The sequence below is a fragment of the Eupeodes corollae genome, chromosome 2 (assembly GCF_945859685.1).
Source record: "Eupeodes corollae chromosome 2, idEupCoro1.1, whole genome shotgun sequence".
Lineage (NCBI taxonomy): Eukaryota > Metazoa > Arthropoda > Insecta > Diptera > Syrphidae > Eupeodes > Eupeodes corollae.
Genome location: NC_079148.1, coordinates 37,890,234 through 37,903,344, shown reverse-complemented (window position 1 = coordinate 37,903,344; position 13,111 = coordinate 37,890,234). Strand labels below are relative to the sequence as shown.

Below are 13,111 nucleotides of genomic sequence, written 5' to 3'. Positions count from 1 at the left end.
GTTAAAAGGGATGCGATTTTCAGCAATTTTTCCTAAAAATAAAAAAAAAATAGTAATTTTTCCCAAAATTACACGAAAATACATTACAAATACAACTTGAAGATATTAAAAGTGTGTTATTTTTGAAGCAAAAATATAAATTTCAAGTTTCTCTCTCAGGAAGTTTTAAAAGAACTAATTTCAATAGTTTAGGCAGCGAGCAAAGATGCTACTGGAACTTTAGGACTGACTGTTTTCATATTCATCAAACATCAATTAGTAAAATTCTTCCCATATTATGGTATTGTGTTCTTAGACATTGAAAATGCGTTTGACAAAGTTTGGCACTTTGTTAGATAAGCTTTTAACCTTCAATTTCCCAATGTGTATAATAAAGATTGTAAAATGATTTTTAATTATCAGGAAATTAAGAGTTATTTTAAACAATTCGTTATCTAATACTTTTGATGTAAGTGCGAGTGTACCACAAAGCTCTATCCTTGGTCCTATTTTATATAATATTTGCACGGCCAGTTTTGCTGATGATACCTGTATCTTTTCTTCACATTCAGTTTGCTCTTTCAGGGAATCCAATTTGGAATCTGCTCTAAATGAAGAACAAAGCAACTTTAATGCTTTTAAAGTAAAATTAATGCTTCAAAAATACAAGCTACTTTTTACTCTAAAGAGGAAAGTCTGGATTTTGACAAGCAAGAACTTAGTTATTGGCGGTACGAGTTAGTATCACAATAATACTATATAAGAATTCCTCAACCGTAAATCTTAATTGAACATGAACAATAAGGTCTTGATGTGCAAAATTGTTATTGAAGCAATAATACTCGTATTTAAACGTTCTCAAATGTGAAGCAGATCCAGATGTGCTATAAGTCATTTACGTAAAATACAAATGATTCAAAATAATGGTTTGATATTGATGTTGAATCTTCCGATGCATTTTTCGACAAAGGAATTTTGCCAAATTTATAATATTGTACTTATATCGTTAAACTTTCAAGACTTCCGTTCAGAAAAATAATGAATCTTCAACTCAATACCAGCAAATCAAAAATCATGATTGCTGTAGTTTGTCGATTATCAACTGCATCATGTTGGGGCTCTCTGCTATTATGACAATGTCATGAGCATATAGTAGCAGCTTTATTGCAAGACTATCAAACATTATACCACCAGGTAAGGAATCTTTGAGATCATCAAGAAAAATTGAAAAAAGTATTGGGGTCAGAAGGCATCCCTGCTTGACTCCTGTTTTCGTCTGAAACCAACTAGACAAAGTGTTTCCATCCCATACCGCAATAAGATTATCCTCATATAGATTCTGCAATATCTTGAGAATTTTCGTTGACATCCCTAGGTTACTCAATTTAAAAACTAGAGCTTTCCTATCTATCAAGTCGTAAGCAGCCTTAAAGTCAACGAGGACTGCGTAAAGTTTATTTCCTCTATCCAGGAACGACTGCGCAATGCAGGAGAAAATATTGTCCACGGTGGAGTAGTCTTCTCGGAAACCCGTTTGGAACTCACTGAGTAGATCGTTGTCTTGGATCCAGTTCATCAGTCTTTCCAATATAATCCCAGTAAATATTTTTGTCACTGTATTGAGGAACGAGATTGCTCTGTAATTGCTTGGATCTTTTGGGTCACCCTTCTTTAGTAAAGGATATATTATATTTTTCTTGAAGTGCCTTTTCAAAATTAAAAATATAGTTGTAAGTCTTTGAAAGCTCTTCTAGAAAAGTTTCGGTTGAATTTATGAAGAATTCATATGGAATACGGTGTTCACCAGGAGCTTTGTTAGTGTTGCAGCGGGAAATGACTCTGCTTTCATCTTGTGCAGTTATTGGGCGATCTAGATCTTTTACTTGCAAAAATGGCAGCGCAAAGTGAAGTTCGTTTTCATTGAGCTTGTTGTTCAGGAGTTTCTCGAAATTGGTTGCTAACATAGAAGCATCAACTTTTATATTCTGCCCAAGAGTTGTGCCGTTTATTGTATTTACGATCTTTCAGAAGGATCTGGTATCGTTAACATCCTTTAGTTTCAATGCTAGTGTGAGAGTGTATGCTTTTTGTTTTTGTTCGCACAGCGTTCTGTACTTTTTGTTTGCTCCTTGGTATAGGAATTTCGTGTTTGTGGTTCCAGTTGTTTTCAGTATCCTTAAGAATGAGAACGACTTTTTTCTGGCTGCTTCGCATTCCCAATCATACCAAGGCTGTTTTCCCTTTGTATCGATTGGAGTGATATTGCGGCTATGACTTTACAGATTGTTAGCTCGTCTGTTCCGTTGATAGTTTCGATCAGTCTCTGATTTACTAGCATACATACGTTTTTCAGCTAGGTTTGATCTGTATCTCTCTTTTATTTGTTCTATCCATTGCAGTTTTGGTAATAGATAACTGCGATCGATGGTGTTGCCATTCTCACAGCTGTATGTCATATTTGAAGATATTGGTTGGTGATCTGAATGAGTTCAATCTTTCACCTTAAAATCATCGACACACTCAAACCATTTCAATTTAATAAAGCAGTAATCTATCGTTGAGCACGCAGCACCCCTAATAAAAGTTAAACTTCCTTCTTTATCACTTTTTGAGCGACCGTCTAGTAGTGTTAGTCCGATGGTTTCATTTCTATTATTTGTTTGCCACTTCCCTCAATTTTTTTTATCAGTTTCTGCCCTTAATTCTGCAAATAATTCTGGTTGTCTCCCTTCGTTAATAATTATTTGGTTGTCTCCAACCCTAACAAAGAGTAGTTCAAAATGTTGAAAGAAGTTATCGAAACGTTCCATATTCTTATCTACATAAGTTTCATGCAACATAAAAATATCATATTTATTTATAAATTGAAAAAAATCATAGAATAATATTTTATTGGCTAATCCTGCTACGTTAAAAGACTTCTCCATTTTCAACAGGTATGTGAACGTCTTAGTTTTAGTCATTGGTTTTATTTGAAAGCCACTCTACTTGCTTCTTAAGAGAGATGCAGCTGGTTTCCATTTTCTGCAGTTGCGTTTGAAGGTTAGCATTGCCAAAAGCTTCATCTTTGCGTCCAAAGTTGTTGATATGGACTCGCAGATCATGGTGGTTAAGTCATTTATAGACCGATTACTAATTGCCATTTCCCCTGATCCTCCCTATTGTTTTACTGGTGGGAACGTGGGCGAGATGTCGTGCAGCATCCGTTTCGGTTGTTGAGTGGTATTAGTGAAAAATTCCAATCCTTTGTTCGGTTAATTTTTTTAAAAGTTTTAAATCTCCAAAACTGCGATTTCACTTACAATATGGAATATTTTTGACTTACCCTTACAAGGACATAAGTTTAATTTTCAATTGGCAAACTTACGCGAATTTGTTTCGACACTTTATGGAGTATTTTCTCTTTAAACAACGGAGCTCAGTCGCAAACACTTTTGATCCACTTTACTTTACTTTACTCTCTCCGTTTATATCTATCTCCCCATAATAGCTGTATGTGAATCAAAACAATTATTTTTTAATTTAACAATACTTATTTACACCAAGTTATCCGAAAAGCATAATCATACAAATTTCGTAAGCAAATTTACTTGATTAATTTCCAAGTTTCAGTTTTGGTACGTAGGGTACGTATGGCGGCAGCACTGGTGGTTTAGTATCAAACTCTCCTGAAAAAAAAAAATTAAAAAAAGTTCAAAGAAACAGCCAAAAATATCTCGATATCAGTTATGACATAAAATCAACTCCCCAAAATCAACTATGAATTTATGAGATTGTTCATAATTGAGACTATTATTAAATACAAGTTGTTAAATGCCTTAAGAAGGAAGTTTTTAAAGCTCAAATTCCAATATTATATCAACCATAAAATCAAATCTCTTTATACGACTAAACATACTTCTTGTACGACGATAACCATTTTCATCTGCAATGTAATAAGTTGTTCGGTATGTTTTGTCAGGAAGTGGTTCCGAATGATATCCTTCGTAAACTTGAATTGTTTTACCATTAACTTCTTTGTTTGTTATTTTCTGATACTGAGCTACACCATTATCTAAAACAAATCTGCAAGGCCAAAAACATTAATAAAATTTATCGTTTTATATGACAAACAAAAGAATTGTAATATCACTTGAATTCTATGGTTCCATCTTCATAAACACGATAAAACCGATCTAATTGTGAAACTTTTCCATCCGCTCTTATTTCACTGCTGGGATGTTCCTTTGAATTTGTATTCTCAGATAAGATATTTTCTTGGCTAAGTAACACGTTCGATATAACTGGAGTAATGCAAAACAAAGATGCAAAACTGATCAAAAAGATTAAATTTAATTTAAAGGTCTTCATCCTGAAGAGTGGTTATTTGCACATGGTTTGAGAATGAAATGTCTTGGGCCTTATAAAGGTTTGGTTTTTATTCCTTCCTGGTTAAAATTAGAACAAGAATTCTTAATTTGGGTCATGTCGATATCTTTTTATTTATATATTATTTAAAATAATTGAAAGCTATACTTGGTCGTACGTAACTGCTCAATTTTTTTTTTGATTTTACAACAATTTTATAATGCATTTGTAAAAATGTGCATACAATTGTCTTATTATACAGACTATACTCCTTAAGTACCTGCAAATGAACTTATGGCGTTTATTTATTTAAGAGTGGCAAGACCATTAAATTGGAGCTAAACAATTCAAGATATTCTGGAACAAAATTTGCAAGAGAAACATAACATCGACTGTAATGGTAGGTTATTTTACGTTAATGTTTAAAGTCTTTCAAGATTAAAAGAAGAGTCCTAAAAATACAATAAAACATTAACTTTAATGAGAAAGTTCCGGATATTTTGATATTAAAATTAAGGGACAAATATGTAAAAATTCAAGTTTAATATTTTTTAAATTTATGTCAAAAATGTACAAAGATAGCGACCAATCTTTTATCTTTATAATTATGTTAAATTTATTGTGCTTATCATTTAACATTAAAAAACTGCTTATTTTAATCAGCTGCAAAGAAAAGTGACAAACAAAAGTTTCAAAAAATTTAAAAAATCTGAAAAACGAATAAAAATATCTCCTTCAAATACTTTTTGAATTTCAAAACAATTCAATATTCTTTTATGATTTAAAAAAAATATTGTTAACGAATGAATTTGAATGTTTTTAAAAATAAGATGTTTTCATAAATCAAACATATAAAATGAGGCTGGGATGCGACCTACATTGATGACTTTCCATACTTACCCGTTTTCAATTTGTCTTAAGCTTTCAAAAAATATATTAATAACAATATTTTGTGTTAGCTAAGAAGTCAATATCTTTCTGCGTTTCATAATACCAGAGTCAAAAACCATTTCTTATCACTTTTTTTTTGTATTTTTTCGTGCCTTTGCAAAAAAATGATATCTGATTTTGTACCCGATTTTTTAGTCGGAAACCAATGTTTATTTACTTAAGTAGCATTTTTTTGAAAGTTTTTATTTCTACTAAGAAATAAAGTTCACGACTGACTTGTATCCAAAGAAAATGTTTACAAATACTACACACATTTTAAAATTTATCTTAAAAATATGTTTGTCTTTAAAAATAAAATTTAATTACAGTTTTAATTATTCACAAAAAGACTTGATTGATACAAAAAAAAGTCGGAAACCGTTAAAGCGTTTTTTTTTTTGTGAACGGCAAAAGTAATCACCCGGCAAGCTATAGAGGCTGCCCAGTTGTCAAAAAATTCCAAGAGTTCAGAAGCAAAAATACATCTGTTAGAGACAAACCCAGAAACACAGTAAATACCGATTTAACTGCTGAAAACAATTCTCAGAAGGAACCGCCTAAAAAGGCTGTTCAAAGTAAAAGCGATGAAAAGATAGACTAATTTCAGATTGTTAAAAATGTGCGGAAGAATGAAGAGCCTTCCATAAAATAAATGCTACAACTTATTCTTCAAAGAATTGTTAAACAGAATTAGAATATCAAACTGCTAAGCGAAAAATTCGCTTGTAAAAAACAATGATGGACAAAACACTTAAAATCGCTACACGGAATGCAAACGATATTATACAACATTCATCCGAATTAAAAATCTTTTTAGATCTAGAACATATCGATATTTGCCTGGTGTCCGAAACTCATTTCTCCAATGTGCAAAGTCTAGATAATGTAATAGAAAACTATTCATGTTGCCACGCTCCACATCCAGCTGACAAGGCAAGAGGTGGATCGGCGAATCTTATAAAAGAAAGCTTAAAACATTATGAAATAACCAAGTTTACCAAGCAGCTATATACTGCCCACCAAGGCGCTCCCCGACAGAAGATGACTATACAGATCTATGTAATCTTCTTGGGCATAACTTTCTTGTTGGCGGAGACTGCAATGCGAAACACTCCCATTGGCGTTCAAGACTTATATCAACAAAAGGCAAAAGACTTTTCCAAGCAGGCCGTAAATACAATTGCGATTTCTATTCCTCCAGGTCGCAAACTTACTGGCCTTCCGATACTAACAAAATACCAGACGTTATTGACTTTTTCGTAGCTAAAGGAATCAAAGGAAATCACATTAGTGTCGAAGCTAATTATGACCTGTCTTCAGATCATACTTCAGTGATTCTATCACTAAGTGAATTCGAAGTACTAGAAAAAAGTAATCCAAAGCTTGTAAATAAGAAAACAAACTGGAATGATTTTAGAGAAAGGCTTTTAAGTTTTATAAGTTTAAGATCTCCCATGAATACAATCGAGCAAATTGACCATGAGGTGGAACAATTTATTGCTGATGTGCAACAGGCCGCTGAAGAAAGTAATCCAACATTTTCTAATAGAAGTCAAAATGAAATAAAATGTCCCTTAGAAATAAAAGAGTTGATAATAGAGAAAAGAAGAGCGCGAAGAAAATGGCAAAATACTAGATTTCCAGATGATAAAACAACGTTTAATCGTATAAGCAACAATCTTAAAAAACAAATTTACAAATTCAAAAATGATTCACTCAGTACATTCCTAAGGAATTTAACGACTGATGCTTCAACCGATTTTTTGCTATGGAAAGCAGCCAAGCGCCTGAAAAGACCGCAGATACAAAACTCGCCCTTGAAATCTCAAGATGGGAAATGGATCGGTAACCCGAATAAAAAAAGCTAACCTTTTCGCTGAACACCTTGCGAAAGTTTTTAAGCTATACTCATCAAACGTGGCTGAAAATAACTTACAGTTTGTTGATAAGATAGATGAAAGTGAAATACCAATTGAAAGACTTAAAGAAATAAAAAGTATGTGTTTACATCAACTACGAAATAAAAATCACCAGGTTACGATCTAATTACTGCTCAGGTTATGAAAGAAATGCCATTGAAAGCCTTCATAAAACTCCAATATATAATAAATGCATGCCTTAAGCACCGGTATGTCCCGCAAATTTGAAAATTTCTGAAGTAATTGTCATACCAAAGCAAGGTAAACCACCTACAGAAGTGAAGGCTTACAGACCAATATCGCTTATACCAATTATGGTAAAAGTTTTTGAAAAACTGCTTCTGAAGAGACTAAGCAAAATCATAAAAGAAAAAAAAAAATCAGTTTGGATTTAGAAATAAACATTCCACGATAGACCAAGTTCATAGAATATCGGATGTAATTGAAAAAGCATTAGAAGAAAAACAAGTATGTTCAGCTATTTTCTTAGATGTTGCTCAAGCTTTTGACAAGGATTGGCATGAGGGACTTGAGTACAAACTACAAAGGGATTTTCCCAGGAAGTACTATGAAATATTAAAGTCGTACATCTCAAAACGATTATTAAGAGTAAGGAACGATCAAGAATACTCGGAATTGAAGAAAATAGAAGCCGGTGTACCTCAAGGAAGTGTCCTAGGTCCTACCCTATATTTACTATACACAAGGGATATTCCAATTGGTAATCACACCATAATGGCTACTTTTGCAGATGATACCGCAATTTAGGTACCGAACAAATGTGTCTCTAACGCAGCAGTAAAACTACAAAATACCATCGAAATAGTGAGAGAATAGTGAGAGAAAATTCCAAAACAAAGTCCTTCGTTAAATAGTTAGTGCACCTTGGTACATAAAAAATAGCGATCTACATCGTGACTTACAAATAGAAATGGTTACAGAAGTTGTTAAAAAATACGCTATATCGCACAACCAGAGACTGCAAAGTCATACTAATTCTGAAATGGAGTCCGTCTTGAATATAAAAAAACATGTTCGGAGATTAAGAAGAACCAAGTCTCATAAGCTTATGGTCTAAAAAAATATGGGAAAGTATTAAAAGTTTAAACTTCCCTCGATCGATCCTTCAAAGTTGGTCCTGATGAAGAGGTGGTTTTAGTGGTTAAGAGTCCCACACTACTTAGTGTCGAATACTGCCAAGTGTCTTGAAGATTTCCTCCTGTCAAAAAAAAAATTGTAAAATTTGTTTGTCTTTAAAAATTTAATTATAGTTTTAATTATTCACAAAAAGACTTGCTTCATACAAAAAAAATGTCGCAAACCGTTAAAGCGTTTTTTTTTACTTTCGAAATAAAGGAACTATTTGGCAATTTTTGCCTTCATAAAAGAATGTTAATTGCTGGAAAAGTGGGAACCCCGTTTACGTCCGTCTTTCTATCTGCCTGTCTGTCCTCGCCTCTGCAAACGAAACCATTATGCCAATTGACTTCAAATTTTAAAAATAAGGTTCGTAGACACTCCGCGTTAGGCACTTCTTTAATTTTAGTTCCCATAAAAACGTTGTCATCAAGAAATAGAAACTTTAAATTTTCTCAATTTTTTTTTTTTTTTTAAACGAAGCGATAGATTTTTTGTGCTCAAGAACCAATCAACCGATTTCAATATTTTTGAAATTCGATATCATTAATAAACTCCAAGTAAATGCATTTTTAAACTCAAATTACACATTTAATATACAAAAATGAATTTGAAAAAAACAATGCTCTAACTATTTTCAAATAAAAATTAATTATTTTTAAAGATATCAAATTGAATTAAACTTTTGAAAACAAACCTGTTTTACAGGTACTTTTTAAAATCTTAAAACACAGGAAATATTTTTAAATAGACTCTACATAAGAAAGTTCACGAGATACAGTCGTGTATTTTATTTAAATAAATTTTGTATACATATAATATACTGTACTATTGACATTTCAACTGTCAAAGTGGAAGTGTAAATTTTGTATAGCTCCTCGTATTTTTTTCGATTTTAATTAAAGTATACAAGTTAATTTCAAACTAATACCATTTTTGAATACGCGTTGTAAAAATATATTCGAAAATATAGAGGGATTGCTTGAGATCATTGACAAATTAAGTTTTCAAAGAATTTTTTCGGCTTTCAATCTGGAATTCAAACTTAGGTACTAATCATTTTTTAGCAGATGAACCGCAAGCGCAACATAACTGAAATTTCACAAAAACACAACACCAGTTACAAAAAAAGCCCTATAAGGACAAGAATGGGAGTAGGAAATTTATCTGTTGCCGATCTAAAAATCCTTCTTAATGAAACACTGGATGATAAGCTTCAGGATCTAGTCACAAAAAATGATTTATTATGACTTTCAAATGAGTTAACTTCCATGGAAACACTCAACACCCAACTGACTAAACAACTAACCGTCATGTCAGAGAGATGTGAACTTCTAGAAACTTAATTGGAAGTACTGGCTCGCAAAGCAAACGAGAAATCTATTGTGGTTCACCTCCCTTTAGGACCAGAAACCAATGCAATCAAATTCGCTAAACAGACTTGCGAGGGGCTTCTGATGGTAAAAGAAGGTGAAGAACTGCAAGTTAAAAGTAGCCGGGAAATAAAAAACAAGAACACTCAACGCGGCACTGGAGGACGCCGAAGAAATGATCGCGGCCGGGCACAAACTTAAAGGCTCTGGAATAAGTATATTTCGCGAGCAATCACTAATATTGAGGAAAAATCGACAATCTTTAGTTTCTACTAAAAACAAACTGCTGCAAATTAACCCGAAAGTGAAAATTCAAATCAAAGGAGATAGAAAAATGCAAATTAACAACCACAACTTTGTTTACAAAGTTTCACGAGGTTTGTTTGTCAAAATAGCAGCTGATATGACATTTGTACCAGAAGCTTTTGGTGACAGATGCCATGACCTTTTTGACTGCAGCGAGGGAAAAAAGTTAGCTCCGGTTTGATTGGTCCATCATCTTCTTCCTCTCAATCGCTAGGAGCACCACCTGATAGTCGAATGCCACAACATTTAAAGCGGAATACACAATAGGTAAAGTCTGTCGTCTGCCATAATTCAAATTTAGTTAATTTTAAAAATTTTAAAATATGTTCTTATAATATTACTGCTCTCAAAAACAAACTCTTAATACCAAATTTGTGTAAGTATCTAAAAGATTTTGATATTATAATTCTTATAGAAACATTTATAGATCATTGAAACGCATTTTTAAAATATTTTAAAGTTTTAAAATTAATGTTTAATTCAGCAATTAGGTTAGGTTAGGTTATACTGGTTGTCCAAGATGGAAACGGACACACTTAGGCCAGTTTAATGGCCCATTGTGATACCACATGAATCTTGAGGCTTCCTCCTAAGCTCAATGGAACCACCTTGAGTCCCTTACAAAACGTGAGAGGCTGATTATACCGATATGATTTAGATCGTTAAAGAAGAATTCTCCTAGGTAATTCTTGCGTTTTCGAGCTAGAGCAGGGCATGTGCAGAGAAGATGAAAAACCGTTTCTTCCTCTTTCTCGTCCATACAGCTTCTGCAAAAGTCATTTGAGAATACGCCTAGTCTCGTGGCGTGCTTTCCTATTAAACAGTGTCCGGTTATGACACCTATTATCGAGCTTATATGCGATCTGCTTAGAGAGAGCAAGCACTTTGAACGTTTTAAATCCAGTGTTGGCCAGATGTTTTTTGTGGCTTGACACGTGGTGATGTTGTTCCACCTGGTGCCTGCCCTCCTCGCAGCGTCTTGCATTAGTAGCAGTTTACAAGTAGCGATTGGTATGCCAGTACTTGCCAAACGTGGTAGAGATGATCGACAGTTATGGACTGTTATAGAGTTTGTAGAGACAGAGTCCAGAGATTTGATAGCGGCCTGGCTGTCAGAGAAAATACGGATATCAGATGTTGATATCACGTTTTCTTTGAGCCAAGACAAGACTTCCTTAATCGCCAAAAGTTCCGCTTGGAACACGCTACAATGATTGTAAAGGCGGAATGAGAGACTTAATTTCAGTCGTTCAGAGTATACAACACCACCAACCCCTTCTTTGGTTTTTGAGCCATCTGTGTAAAAGTGGATTGACTCATCTCCAAGAATGTCCTAACCTCCCAAAAAAGATCTGGTAGGTATAGAAATCTGGAAATTTCTGTCGAATTGTAGTTGGGGGATGGTGTAGTCTGTGTGCTTTAGAATTGATTCTAAGTACCTTAGAATTACGGAGTGGCCAATGTTGTTGTTAGTCGACTGCGACGAAGCATTGAGGCGAATAGCAGAGCTTGCAGCTATTTGTTTACTAAATATGTCGAGAGGTGTAAGCAATTAGATCGAATTCAAATGGAAGAGCCAGTGGGATTAAACAAAATGTATGGGGTAATTTAGTTAAGTTTAAGTTTGATCAACAAATGAGTTTTGAAGTGGGTTGCAACAACTTAAGTTATTATATAAATCCAGTTTACTTAAATTGCAATAATTGGCAAACTGAATTTGATGAATTAGTTGACTTTTTGCATCCGCGAACCGCTTTTAATGGGCATAGGAACTCTTTTTAATCGTAGTGGACGGAATTCAGCAGAAATGTTTGAGTTATTTGGACTTGTGATGCTTGTGGTGAATTTACGTTTGTAAGTGGACAAGGTCAATCTGTTATTGATTTCGCGGCTATTTCTGGAAACTGGTATAATGTTATAGAGGATTTTGAAGTTGCTCTGGCCATTTTTTCGGCCCATTTCCCAATAGTCGTTTAATTACATTTTCCTGATGTAACTCAACTTCCGAATCCTACTAGCTTTGATAAACTTAAATGGTCTGATCACAATGCACTTCTCTAAAAATGACTTTTGAACCTTAATTTTCATTCGCTTCTTTAGCATCCACTCTCTATTGAAGAGACCTGCGGTAGAATATCTGAAGTCATTAAAATTTCGGCCCCTTTTGCCCACAAGAGCGCTCATACGTTTGTATATGCTAATAAATGGTTTGATAATGACTGCAGAAATCTACGAAAAAAATCATTTGTTTATTTAAAACTTTTTGGCCAATGAACTAGAACATAATCAGAGTATAAAGTACTCTCTAGATGCTGAGACACCAGCAGCTCATTCTAAAACTCTGCTTTCAGCTGACGAAGACCTTCATACCATCCATTACGCGCTACAAAACTCTGTTGTAAATGAGCTGGATTCTGAGATCTCGCTTGTGGAATTGGAAGCTATGCCCTCAAAAATGAGAACTAATAAAATACCAGGTACGGACGTATACCAGTGGAATTCTACAAAAGCAGCAGTTTTGAGTTAAAATATTTCCTTGTAACCTTCTTTAATAGATTGAATAACGACGCTATAGCACCAACTAGTTTCAAGAAATCCGTTATTTTTGCAATTTTTAAGAAAAGTGATGCAAAAACGCCTGAAAATTATAGAGGTATTTCGGTATTAAATACAAATCGAAAAATTCTCTCAGCCATTCTGAATGGAAGACTTATTAAATGGAATGAAATTAGTAATCGTTTGACTATTTTTCAAGCCGGTTTACGGTCAGGATATTCTTCAATGGACCATATTTTCGCTATCTCCAGTATTTGCTAGAAAGTTTATTGAACGGAAGAAGAAACTATACACTATCTTTGTTGATTTTAAAGCTGCTTTTGACAAAGTCAACAGACAGGCTTTAATTAAAAAAAGTCCTGCATAGGTGTATCTCGCAAGTTTTTATTATTGTACGAACATCTAATTTTCGCATCAAACGCAAGGGTATGGGATGGTTATGATTTCTCGAATAGTTTCGAAACAACAGCCGGTGTGCCGCAAGGTTGTATTTTGAGCCCTTTACTGTTTTCTCTCTTCATTGATGATATTTGTGATATTCTTCCCGGTGGAGTCTCTTTTGGT

At 33.8% G+C, this 13,111-nt stretch overlaps 1 protein-coding gene across 1 annotated transcript; it reads right to left on the bottom strand.

The window, feature by feature from the left end:
• Window positions 1–3,553: 3,553 nt before the first annotated feature.
• On the bottom strand, window positions 3,554–4,343 carry LOC129948602 (uncharacterized). Its single transcript, XM_056059744.1, has 3 exons — window positions 4,112–4,343; window positions 3,878–4,044; window positions 3,554–3,647 (listed from the first exon to the last, which is right to left on the bottom strand). The coding sequence occupies exons 1-3, from the start codon at window positions 4,327–4,329 to the stop codon at window positions 3,574–3,576; spliced, it is 459 nt and encodes a 152-aa protein (XP_055915719.1). The 5' UTR covers window positions 4,330–4,343; the 3' UTR covers window positions 3,554–3,573.
• Between the last annotated feature and the right edge of the window lie 8,768 nt (window positions 4,344–13,111).